Source organism: Drosophila hydei, unplaced genomic scaffold (assembly GCF_003285905.1).
Source record: "Drosophila hydei strain 15085-1641.00,03,60 unplaced genomic scaffold, DhydRS2 tig00000060-arrow-pilon, whole genome shotgun sequence".
NCBI lineage: Eukaryota > Metazoa > Arthropoda > Insecta > Diptera > Drosophilidae > Drosophila > Drosophila hydei.
The window spans coordinates 7,520,950-7,534,818 of record NW_022045656.1 but is presented as its reverse complement, the minus strand read 5'-3'; the positions used below and the strand labels follow the sequence as shown (position 1 = coordinate 7,534,818).

Below are 13,869 nucleotides of genomic sequence, written 5' to 3'. Positions count from 1 at the left end.
TCAGGTATGTATATAGACATACATATAAAAATGAAGTAACTTATGTGTATTTACATTAACGCACATCAAACTAACGATAGATATTTATGTTGCTCTATTTCGTATTATAAAAGTTTTTCATTTCTTTTGTTGTTGTTGTTTTTTTTGGGTTTTGCATTTGTTTTTCGCTTTTGTTGCAGTTTAAAAAGTTGTTTTCGTTTTTGTTTCGGTTATAGAAAAATAGGCCAAAAATAGATGTATATATGTATATTTTCCATTTTGTTTTTGGTTTTCGTTCATTTCAATTCTCATTCAAAAATGTCTTTAAAATTTCCATCTGTCGCTTTACATTTGGTTTACTTTGATTTGTGTTCGGTTTTTGTTTTTATTTATCGGGGTTTACTTAGTGCGATTTTTATTTATGGTAAAGGATTTCTTTTGTGCATAATGTTTGCCAGGATAATACGCATATATATATACTTTCCATATATATGTATATATACTTTTTATGTTTTATTCACTTTATTAAACATTTAATTTGATTTTTGTTTTCTTCTTTCTTTTCGTTTTGGTAGTAAGCAACATTTATGTAGAGTTATTATACCGGTATAGAAATCGATTATATCATTTGTTATTAATGTTATCTTTTATATTTAAAGGTGGGTTATTTTGCAGTTATTAATAGAAAATGAAAATTATAATTGATTAAATAAGAGTGAAACAATAAGCACAAGAATACTCGTTATTTATGCTTTATATTGAAAACATTGGCTTTTTAGTATATCATATTTTTAACGAAGATCGTTGTTATCGCAGGGACACAGAGCTCAGACCGGGGCCTGCAGACTGGGAACTTAATTTTCATTTTATTTTAATTTGTTTTTTCTTTGTTTTTAATTGTAAATTGCATTTCTTTGCGCATTTGAGCTGTGTGTCAGCACGTAAGACGAAATAATAAGTCCAAAATGTATCCATAAAGGTTTCATTAATTGTTTATAATTAATTGCATTTTATACGTACTGTGTATAAGATATGAAATTTTATTGCTCGCAATTTCATATGTTATTTTCGTAAATAAAACTGATTCATTTTGTTTTTTTTTTTAATTGTTAGTTTTATGCTTAATGCTTACATAAAGGTTGGCATTGAATGTTTTAGGAAACAAAAAGACAAAAAAATAAACATTTTAATAGCTCTCAAAACCACATTAACAAGCTTTTAAGTTTTTTCCTTGGAATTTTTAAAAATTAATTAATTTATTTATGTTTAATTGGTTAATTGGGTTTTGTTTAATTGTTTTGCCATGTCGCATACACAACCGTTTCAACATTTTGTTTTGTTTTGTTTGTTTTTTTTTTTTGTTAAATTTCGTTTTTTTTTCCTCGCGATTTTCTTTCGATCTTTTCCTTTTTCTGTTGTCCGCCTGTTTAAAAATTTGCTTGATTGTTTTCTTAATTGATTGCTTGTTGGAACTCGGTATGCATTATAACGATAATGGATAATTATATAATATTTTATATAGTTTCTTTGTTTTTTCGTATTGTAATTTTTACCTTCAGCACAGTCAACGGTTGTATTTGCGCTCATCTTAGCTGAGGAACAGAAATCAACGAAATAAAATTGCAAAGTTAGAATGAAATAAATAAATATATTCTTTTGATTTTAATATAGTTTTCACTTAGCGTTTTTACAGGCCTTTAACTAAAGTATTTAATATTTTTCTTTTTTTTTTTTGTTTTTCTTTTCGCATAAGGTGAAAGTTTTTGTTTCGTTATATATTTATAAGTCCATTGTTAGTTAAATATACTTGATTTAAATAAATTTTCTTAACTACAAATAGCTGCCATTTCCATGAGAACTGTTTCACATATGAGAAAAAACAAAAGGTGAGCTAAAAATGTTATACTTAGTAGAATAAATAGACGTTGGTGCAGTAATAAATATACAAAATGATTCTGAAATGATCTCTACATACAGATGAAAGAGGTAAGCTAAAGCACATAATTAAAAAACCCAACAAATAGATGGAAAATGCATAAAAATTTATGTACAAAATATCTCGAATGTAGAAAAGCTCGTTTTTTTTAGCATAGTAAGAATTGTAAATCAAATGCATAATTGTTTCGTAATAAAATAAATAAACCTCAACTATCAATCATAATAAGTATAATCAAGTCAAGTCTTTTTGTTATGTAAATGTTATACCTTCATTGTATTAGTTTGTAAATGTTTTCCTGCTCATTCTTGCATTTTTATGTTTTGTATACATATATAAGTTTAAATATATATATATTTAAATATCATTTACACATTCGTAGACCTTCGGCGTCTTTAGTTAGCTTTCATATCATTCGAATGATAATCGGTCATCAGATATTCGCATTCGCATTCGTATTCATATTATCAGCATTATCATTGCAATAAAACCTATGTCAATTTTTAATTGTATATTTATTTGTTATATGTATATATTTACTATATATAATTAATGTCTGTTTTTTTTTCATATTTGTTTTTTTTTTGTTTTTTTTTTCATTCTTCATTTGTGTATATGTATATATAACCCATTTGCTCTTCCCCTACTGCCAGATCTGCAGCTTGCTCTGCCATTTTTTACGCATTTTTGATTTATTTTTAATTTTATTTCTTTTGTTTTTGTTTATTTATATATTTTTTATTTTATTTTGTGGCATTAACATTTAAACTTTAATACACGTATAGTTAAATAATTTACACGAAATATATATATATATATATATATATATATTTATATATATATATATATATATATATATATATATATATATATATATATATATATATAATACACATTTATATTTATATATATAGATATACAAATGCATTTGATGTATATAGGTATATATATATATATCTATGTATATATATATTTTCTTTTTTTAAATATATATTTGAATACTTAATGCGCAAAACAATAGAGACGACATTTTTCCATTATTGTTTTTTACTTTTCGAAATTTTAACGCCATTTTAGTTAATTTATTTTGTTTTGTTATTGGTTTTTTTATTTTTCTGAATAGCTGCTTGATTTGTAGATTTTTTGTATTAATTTTTAAAGTTTTTAATAGTGTAATAATAATACAAATCATATCTTTTCATATATATATATGTGTATGCATATATATACATATATATATATTTGTTGCCATTATTAGTAGGTTTTTGTTTTTTTTTTTACTTTGAATTTTTACATGCCACAACTTAGCATTTTGTTCAATACGTTTTTATTTTTATTTTTTTGGGTGTGTGGGCAGGCGGGGTGGTTAGTATGTGTGTGTATGTATGTTGTGTCTGTTCATGTTTAAACTTAATAGGTTTGCACGATTAATGTTAAATATATAGTAAAACTAATTTTAATTTATGGTTAACGTGGGTTCTCTAGCTGTCATTTTTTATCAAGTGTGTGTGTATGTTTATCAAGGTGTGTCTGCTTGTATGTGTTTTGTGTGGATTTAACGCCCCCGCGCCCAGCGTAGTAACGCATCCGCTAACACATCCAAATGAGCTTTCGTCTGTAATGGAACAAAAGACACAATTGGGGAAAATATGATTAAAGTAAATAATTTGTGAAGGAGAGAAAGGTTCATGAAGTGGGTATTGGTATACTGAGATGCTGTGCTGCTATGCTGCTATGCTTACCGTCTTGTAGAACATGCAGGATCTTCTGTCCTCATCCTCGCCCTCCGGGCAATCGATGAAGCCGTCGCACAGCACATGGTCATCTATACAGCGATAGCGTCCCTGCAGATCCGGTGTGGGGCAAGCGAATCGCTCCATGCCATCCATTGCGGTGGGGCACTCTGAAATTCACAAGAAGTGGAAATATGCGGAAAATGAAACAGGTTGCTAAGTTAGACCAAATAGTTTTTATGCATAATGTTGGCAAGCCAAATCAGGTAACAACTTTTCACATAAATCGTTCAACCTGCGTGGCAAAACTTTGCGCACGCTAATGTCCGCCATGATTTGCGTCTAAATGTTGCAAGTTGCAACGACACCCGCATAAAAGTATGCTATGCCATTTGGCTTGCCTTTCCGCTGTTATCCGCTCTCTCCTACTCTCTTTATCTCTCTCTCTCCCTCTGTCTGACACACACACAAACTGTCTTTTCACCATTTTGTATGCTTCCTTTCTGTCGATGTTGCCGCTTAGCGGCGCACGCTGCTATAAATAGTTGCACGCTTGGTACTTTACTACTTTCCTTGCTGGCTGGATACCCATTTCGCCGTTTCCAGGATAGGCGAATCAGCCTGCGCTGCAGCGACTCAGCCGCAACAACAACAGCGAGAAAAACTTTATTTTTTGTGGCATTTCTCGATGGTTTTTTTGCGCTCTACAAACAAATACATAAAAATAAATCACTTGTAGGACATGTTGGCGCCTCCGGTTTAGTTTCAGCCATTCTGCCACACACACGTGTGTGAGTGTGTGTGTTGTTTTTGTTGGCATTGTTATTGTTGCTCCTGGCTACATGTTTGCGTATTGAGATTTGTTGAAGTTGCCCATATAGGTTTACCCCACCTTTATACGCCCTGCGCGCTCTTCCACAATCTTTGCCACGCTAGTTTTTGCAATTCAGCTGCGCTATTTTTATACCAGCGATTGGAAAAAATGTTACTGCACTTTTTCCTGATGTGTCTGCACATGGATTGTTGGCACATTCTTGTGTTGCACATATACAATTTTACCAAACGAAAATCATTCGACTACACATTTTTTTCCTTTGGTATTTTGATCAAAATGATGCTGTTAACAGGATATTTATTTGATAAGCATTTAGCGACACTTGTTCTTTTTTGTTGACCAGCATTTTTTAACTAAATTGTTTTGTTTTACATGCAGCTAAGTTGACAATGAAATTTTTGGGTATTTGGCTTTATAAAACAATTTTGTTTTCCTTCTGAATCATGAAATTCAAACGAAACTCTTTTAAGTCTACTCTGAAATAAGTAATGTTAAGTTAAATGAAACCTGATTGCCTCTACCTCTTGTTCCTTAGATGTAACTGTAAAGCATTGAGCATGTAATACGATACACTAGACGGCAGTAGAAATATTTGCAAGCTTCGCATATTTCATTCACAGGCGCTGAAAAGTAGGCAACACTTTTACAAACCAGTCATGACAGCTGTAGTTTACAACCCGCCCATTCATTAATGTGGCACTGTTCAAGTGTCTGGCACACACAAGCATAACAATGCTAACTAAGTGCCTGCCCTTCAGCACTTGTCAGCCGCAAGTCCCGGGCTCAACTCGAGTTGTCAACTCTAGGCAAAAAAAAAGATGAAATTGCAACTCCCCATTTGCAGTTGCATATCTGCTGAATCACCTTGCAGCGCATTAATGCACATTACAAAACCAACAAGAACAGCAGCTGCGAAAAGTGCATAAGCAATGCGCGCAACTTGACACTCAATTGTTTAGCAGGCGCAACCCCAGGCCGAACGCCCGAGCGCTCGGGCGCCCGCTCAGCTGGTGGCACAAACCCCTTTAGCAACTTGCCAGTTGTCGCGCTGTCTAGTTGTTGCTACTTGTAAGACTGTCTGCCAAATGAAGTCGGCATCATGTTCTCAGTTGTCTGCTGTCAGCATGAAATCAATTGATGAGAGGCAGGTGCAAAAAGTTGTGACGCCCAACGCCTCGTTAGGCACAGCGGCCAGGGCGATAGATGGCGACAGGGAACGAAAGTCCCTGGCGTGCCAAAGAGCCATTTGCATTTTGAAGAGCCCGAAACGGTGATGATGATGACGATGATGGCGATGACAATGTCGCCACCAGCGGCGTCGCCGATTGCCATTTATCAATGCGCTTCGCGGTCGCTGCCATCGCATTTAATTGCGTCAATGGATACTTGGGCACGTTTGGCTGCAACAGCCATGCCATGGCACGCCACGCCCACGCGCAGCTAACAGCTCATATTTATGCTGATTTCACATGTCTCGATTGCAGTTGCCGCACGCCATTTGCATATGCATGAATTAAGGCGCATTGCGTATACGCAACGTTGACCCAAAACAGTTTTTATGTGCGACGCCCATTAGTTTTATGGGTTTCTTGTTTTTGTTTTTTTTTTGTATCCTTCTCTCTCTCTCTCTCTCAGCTTATGGCTGACCATTATAACTAACCGTTAGTACAATGCTGACTGCTGTCGCTGCAGCTATTGTGCCATTTATATTGCAGTTGAGCTCATGGCGTGGCACAGCAAGGCGAGCCAAGCCATTGCAGTTGTCGACAACCCACATTTTGTACTTTGAACTTAATTTCACACACAAATAACTATGCAGCGCCCTGCAACAGGGAGAAGCAACATGATGAAGTAGGAGGTGAAGCGCTTGAGTGGGTGCACAACTTGCAACTTGCAACTTGCAACATGGCTAAAAATTTTTGGACGAGCTTGCTGCTTGTTGTTGTCGCCCGTTTCTTTCCCAGTCTATTTGCCATGTTTTTGTTTTTTTTTTGCTTTCTTGTATGTCGTCTGCTTATGGGCCAAGCGAGGCTATTGAACTTTAAATTGATTTTTGTGCTTGTTTGCGCCCCTACCCACGCCCCCACCTCGGGCACCCAACAATTGTGCAATAAATCGAAATAAGCGCGCAAAAGTTCTTATGTAGTAGCATTTGTGCTGCAATTGCAGTTCAGCTCGCTTTTCAGTTACATATTCACAGGGGTAAAAAGAAAGGTAAAGCTTTCTACTGCGCCTACAGGTAGCCAACAAAAGTTGTCAAGGCAATTTTTGTTTTCAATTTTAAAAGAAAATTTAATTTTTACTATTTTTGCAAGCTTTTTTATTACTTACAGAAACTGTAAACTGAGCTTAGCTCTCTTTGCCCTAGCTATATCTTAGGCAATTTTCAAGCTAATAATTATTATTATATTTTATCTCAAGCACAAAGTTAACTTTGTTTTAATTGCAGTTAATGAAATAATAAAATATTTTGATCAAAGCAAACTGGCGAAAAAACTGAAGCTGAAGACACAAACTTAATCCAATTGAATTATTTAAGTAGAAAGACTAAGCTGAGGTCTTTTAAAGTATTATAAAAATATTATAATAAATGTCTGGGCTGCAGCTGGCGCGTTTATTTGCCGTCCCTTAACAGACGCATAAGAAACAAAAACTTTTTGACAGTTAAATCAACTTTCTAGAAGAATGTTGCACTTAAAATTTGTTTTTTTTTTTCTTTTCATTTTATTTAAATATGTTTGGAAAAGTTTGGAGAACTAGCTTGAAAGGCAATACAAACTACATCGATAAGTATGGCTGCAGCTTATGCAAATTGGGCAAAGAAGTTTGACAGAATTCCATAAGCGTGGCAAGTTCAATAAATCTTTAGCTGGAAGCCTGCATGCAAATCACGTTCAGATCGACGGAGAGCAACTTACACGCGTAAGACACAACTGTACCAAGTTGCTACATCCTGTAACTAACTGGCACATAAGCCAGGACATACGCTTGAGAGAATCAACGCATGTTGACACTAAGACACTCAACAACAACAACAACTATGACAAACAAACAACAAGCGCAAGAACAACAACACGTCGAGTGTCAAAAAATCAAAAGCATAAAAAGGATTTGGCTGTTGCCAAGTCGCAGCTGAGTAGCGTATCTAAAGTCGTGGTAAGTCAAGGGAGGGGAGAGCTGTTGAGTGTGATGCTTGCAGCAGGAGTGTGAGCTGGGCTCCATTATAACTATGTGTGTGTGTGTGTCTGTATGCAATTGCTATTTGCTATTTCTGTCGACTGGGCAAGAGACGGAGTGAGAGTGAGTAAGAGAGAGGCCGAGTGCGAGTGCGAGTGCGAGTGTGACATGGCGTATACGTGATGCAAGCGCAGGTCCCTGTGAATGAGTGGAGCTCGCCACAAAAATAAGTCGAAAAATGTTGTAACAAAGTTCGAGCGAGAAAACCTTTTTCGCCCACTCCCAGAAAGCCAACAGCCAAAAGAGCCAAACGAGTCAAAAGAAGCCAAAAGAGCCAAAGCCAAAGCCAAAGCTGAAACGCCTGTTGTCTCGTCGCCATGGCGCCTAAAATGCTGCCAACAATAATAACAAAACCCACGAAACGAGAGCGCGCAATGCACACTAATGCACTCTGTGTGTGTGTGTGTGTGTGAGGGCGTCGTCTGCAGGAAGCGCCAGCAAAAGGAAACAGCGCGCAACGATTTTGCAGCTATAAATTGATAGTTTTATGTGGCGCACATAAACAGGCAGCAGGGAAAAACCAGAAAAGAAAAACAACCGAGATGCTGGCTAGCTGGCTGAGACATTAAACTCGCGTCTTAACACACCCACGCTAAGACACGAATGAAATGCATAAAACAAAAGCTGAAGCAAATTTATAAATGACAACTGCCAAATTGATGGGCATTCATTCACCTCCAATCACTCCGCCGCCCTGCCCAGCCTTCGCTCTGCATCCCTTTCACTTTTGTCTGGCCCTAACAAAGCCCATTTACAGTGACATATACCATGTGCCGGCTGTCCTAGCCCTGTGTCAAAAATTGAATTGAATTTATTTTTTGTCCCTTCTTGACTTATTTCATTTTATTCATCTATTTTTTTTTTTTTGCATTTTGTCGACAAATTGAGGGTTCGCATCTGTTTTGTCAACGCGTCCCTCACATTTATGGGGCCCTCAGCTTTACTTGGTTGTCATAATTTTGCCAGGTGTTGCCACCGTACAGGTTGCTGCGTGCTGCGTGCTGCGTGCTTCGGGCTGCGGGCTGCGGGCTGTGGAAGCTGGTTGTACTCTAATGAGGTTTTGATTAAATTTTCCGCTCGAATATATTCTATGAAAATTTGTCGGTATTTTTATTTAAGCGCTCGCTCTCTGCCTGGCATTTTAGCATTTTTATCGCTCGGCTTTTGTGTTCTCAGCTGTGGAGCTGATTTTTGCTTCAATTCTGTTAGCATATTTCCAATTTTTACCACCCACACCTACACATCCTCACTCACATTAGCTAATAGCTACTTTTCGGTATTATTTAATGGAAAATTTCTGTCTCTTCTGGTTGGTTTTTTTTGTTCATTTTCTTTTTGTTATTTGCCGTGTTTTTTGTCTTATTTTTACTTTGACGAACAAAGCGTAAAATACTCAGAATTTGGAAATGTATACGAAATGGCTCAAATAGGCGGATGTATGCCTGCGTCTATCCGTATGCGCCCACAGGCAGCATCTGTTATTGTCGGTTTGTGTGTTTGTGCGTGTGTCACGCCCACTTTCCGTTTAGCGTAATTTAATAAGCTGATGACTCCTCGGATGCTTCTTTGAGCAACAATGCCTGGAAGCTAATTGCAGACATGCGACACTCGGCTCGCATCCGCCATGTGTGGGAAACCATTTGAAATTACATATGTGCATATTTCACTATGGCAAAGCAAACAAAAACAAGCTCGAACACATGCTGCCATCGATGGACCAGGCAATTGACTATATTGAAGAGCCGCCGCTCTACACGAGAAACCTTTTAGTTTCTGTTTCTACAGCTCAAACAAAAACAAGAAAAACAAGCATGCCGCAAATTTGAATTCCCATCAACTCAACATTGAGTGGAATGAACTAAGGATACCCTATATGAAAATCGTATGGAAAATAAAACAAAACTTGAAATTATATTACGAAAATATTATACTTAAGTTTTGATATCGTGGCCAAATATTTATCGCTTGGAAACCAAAGCGGGCCTTGATTGTGAGTCTCTGAAAGATTATCTCTTATTAGCCTTGCTGAAATAGATTCGAGCTATTTCGCCCACAGGCTACATTAATATTCCCTGCATTAATAGACCATTTCATCGAGCAGCCACACACACGCAGGAGAGCAGCCGCTCGTCCCTTGTTTATGGCTTGTTGCCAGGCCAGAGGGCTAAATGATGTGCCACCCATAGCACTTAATATGCAAATTGCTAATGTCCGCCCGCTGCACACTCCAAATGTGCACCGCACGCATGCTAAACTTTCCATTTTGTACATATTTCGCAAAGGAAAAAACTGTTGCCTTGGCTTGTTCAACATGTTTTCACACACACACCGACGAGGGCCGAGAAATCTGTTAACTTGGCTAGCAAATTATACACCAGCTTCTGCTACCGAAGCTTAGCCATTCATAGTTTTACAGCCATATTCTTTTTATGTGCTGACAAGTTATTATGTTGTTTTATATTCAAAGTTTTATGCTGATGAGCGCGCATTAAAAATGCAATTTGTAATTTGAAACTGGATTTGTCGAGTGCAATACTCCACGTTAATTATATAAGCAGTTTTGTGCGCTTATACAACATAGCGTATACGCCATGTATTTCGATCTGTGTTTCAGCAGAAATTAATTCAGAATAAATTTGTGGGTTATTTATAGAAATTAATGAAAACGCTGCGATTGACCTTGACATTTGAGCTTGGCAAAAATCAAAAATAACAACTGTCAGATAGAATTAAGATTGGCCATAATCAGACACCACACACACACGCACACATAGTCACACACATGCCGAAAAACTCAAAGGGGCAATTTGCGAGCAACTTTGGCTAATCTGACCAAAAGCGTGCCAATGCCTTTCAACAGTTCACAATTTAGTCAAGGAAATGGCAATGCTTATATATTTTAATTAACTTAGGTCCCTAACAACACTGCGAACACACACACACAGAGCCACACACACTAACATACAATCAATGTGCAGCTTTTAAGGCGCGGCCACGACTCAACATAACAGACACATACTCCTTATATATATATAACAAATATATGTATATGCATATGTATGTAATGTATATGTATATATACATGTCTGACAGTCATAAGACAAAGCATAACAATGGCAACGGCAACGACTGTGGCACTGGCAAGGACAAAATGGCCAAATATAGCAACAAACAAAACGAGGCAAATAAAGAAGCAACAAACCATCAACAGTTTGATATGCCTCGTCTGTGCTCACACACACACATTTGCACTGTGTGAGCGCCTGAGTGAAACTTTTGGGAATTGCTGCTTACACATTTGTAGTCTTGTCTTGTCTTGTGCCACACAGCTACAGAGCTACCCAACGCGCTTCCTGCCGCCCATGCGGCCCTCTAACACCATTTACCAGCTCCTCAGCTGCTGTTTGGGTGTGCCCCTTGGCAGGCATATTCTATTTTTAGCACGCATATAAAGCATGCGAAAATGTTCCTTACGTTTTTCGCTGTTTTTCCTTCTACTTCAGCTTCTTCTTCGTTTTGCTTCGCTTCGCTTCGAGTGTAATAAAAACTCATATTTTCGTGTCGTTTTTTTCGATTTTTTTTTTGGCAAATTAAATGATTTTGTTAACGCGCGCTGGTTTTTTAGCTTTAGCTTTTACTTTTTACTGAAGAAAATGACTGCGGAGTCTTTGTCCTTTATTTTTTGGCCAGCAACAATCAATCGATGCGACAGCATCGCATTTCGCATGCATAAATCTTAAGAGCGAATGGAAACTTCTTAATTGGCAATTAAAAAGCGTTAAAAGCGCGTTCGAGCCAAAAAGTAATACCCATTAAAACTTTGCAGGACACATGAAAGTGCCCCTGACCAGTAAGTAAGAAGAACGGCATACATAATTGAATGCTCAGAGTCTGGAAAGGAACTAGTATGGGATATCTATTAAAAGTTTTCGTACTTTCACTGGAGCAGCGAACAGAGTGTTGACGATATTCGGACAGCTCTGTATGCGTGATATTCAGATAGAAAAAAATCGCTTATTTTCAGCTTCTCAGTTTCAGTTTGCTAGAAGCTTGAAGCTCAGCTCAGCTCAGCTCAGCTCATTCTATTGTAATTAATATAAAATGCTGCCACACTCTAGATACATTTATAATGAGCTTGGCAACGCGGTCCTGGGCGCGATGGTATGCAGCTAGACAGCAGTCTCAAACAAGACGCTGTTTTGCCATACTTTGTCTATATAAATTAATGATGTGCCGAGGGAAAACGTTTATAATCTAGCTAAAAGAAATGCTCCCTGTCCCTCCTGCTCTGCATTCACGTTGGTTTAAGGTTGTCTGTTTTATTTTCTTTTTTGTGTGTGTCAATTTAAAATTATTCTTCTAATTACTTTAATTGTTCGCCTAAAGGTCAAATGGGACGCAGCGGAGGTGTGCGCTAAGCTGTTAGTACACATTATCATATACTTAGTCCCTCTGACATACATATGTGTGGGCAAGTATTGGTAAACAGCAACAAGAAGGCAAAAAGTGAGACGCAGAACAAAAGCTGCTGCTGGTTCTGGTTAGCAAGGAGGAACACGAGGGGCAAGGCTGTATGGCAAACAAAAGTGCGAACGATTATTATTTGGGTTTGACGTCAAAGCCTTAAACGCCAATTACAAGGGGCACACATACGAACGTATGTATCACACACACATATATATATATATATATATATATATATATATATATAAGTACATATACATATATATAGAACGCCATTTTTACCTGCTACGTGACAGTCACACACACACACATACGCACCAGAGCACACACAATTGACACACTAAAATTTTAATGTAGCATACTTTCAGGCCGCATACTGCAAATGACAACAAAACGTAGAAAGAGTGAGAGAGCGAAAGAAAGAGAGAAAGAGTGTGTGTGTGGAGAGAGCACGCAGCGGTATACCTCTTCTCTATTTAACACTCTGCCAGCGCTCGCCATCTCGCTCCATCTCCCGCTGACTCTTTCACTTGTATTTGTTAGGACTTTTAGTGTCTGTTTGTTGTGACCTCAACCACCTGACCCCTAGAGTCCCGCTGGCACAGTGGTAAGAAAAAAAAGTGAAAATGATTGCTTGAATGAAACTAATATCATTCGAATAGAAATTATAATAAAAACAATAATAAAATAATAGTAGTTTAATAAGAAGATAAATCCATTTAGAGATTTTAATACAACTTTGTAAGTTGTCATATTAGATATTATTTAGATAATTTCTATGTGCTTAGGCTGATTATAAAGTTTAAGACTTCATAGCTTTATTTAATTATTTATCTTGAAATCATAATCCAAGCTTTGGTGTTCAGCTAACCACGGTGCCTGCGGTCCTCCTCATCTTTACCATTGTATGGGGCCGCCACAACAAATTTTTATGTGTTTACCTATTTGCGCAGGCAGCGCACGCAGCAACAGTGACTGCGAGGGCAGCAGAGGCAGAGGCAGAGTCAGAGCTCATTTGCGCCTTGTTTTGCAGGCACAAACAAGGCTCACGTAGACGCCAATGAGACTGAGGAGAAATTCTAAGGGCAGCACTAGTGGGGCAGGTGGATAAATATTTTTATCAATCGCTTGACCTAGCCCCAAGCAACAGATACAGTGGGCTGCGTCAGTCGCGCACTTTTGTGGGCATTTCTTTGACCTCAACGTGAACCTGAAACATGCGCCAAGTGCTTTGCAAGCGGACATTGTGAAAACGTGGAAATCTACCGGGCATTGTCTTAATCTGGGCAACGTGGCCAGCGCTATAAGCCACAGAGATTCTGCCAAGTTTGCGGACAGAAATCTTTATAAGTATTCAACATAAATGTCACGCTCTTTTGCCTGGCTGCCCGGCTGCCTTGGTCTTTGCTGGCAATTTTCCTTTTTTATTTTCGTTTTCATTTTCATTTTTATCGTCTGAAATTCGAACCGCAATAAAACTTGCTCGTTCATTTTATGCGCTTAATTATTATTTCTCTTTGTTTACTGTTTTGTATTTGCCGCAGCTCTTGTGCTTGCCCCGTGGACATAATTGAAATATGAGCCTTCTGCCAAGCATCGGTTGCCCACTTAACTTGTCAGACTGAAACTCAACTTATGTGATGCTTTGTATTTAATTTGAAGGTAGTTAGGCGAATAGCCATGAG

At 37.5% G+C, this 13,869-nt stretch overlaps 1 protein-coding gene across 1 annotated transcript in view; it reads right to left on the bottom strand.

Moving 5' to 3' along the window:
- Positions 1-3,239: 3,239 nt before the first annotated feature.
- LOC111595517 (mediator of RNA polymerase II transcription subunit 12) overlaps positions 3,240-13,869 on the bottom strand; it is a 35,369-nt gene continuing 24,739 nt past the window's right edge. Inside the window, exons 2-3 of the mRNA XM_023309297.2 lie at positions 3,658-3,818; positions 3,240-3,530 (exon numbers count right to left, since the gene is read on the bottom strand). Of these exons, the coding sequence (XP_023165065.1) occupies positions 3,471-3,530; positions 3,658-3,818 (221 nt within the window). The 3' untranslated portion in view covers positions 3,240-3,470. The remainder of the gene's footprint in view (positions 3,531-3,657; positions 3,819-13,869) is intronic.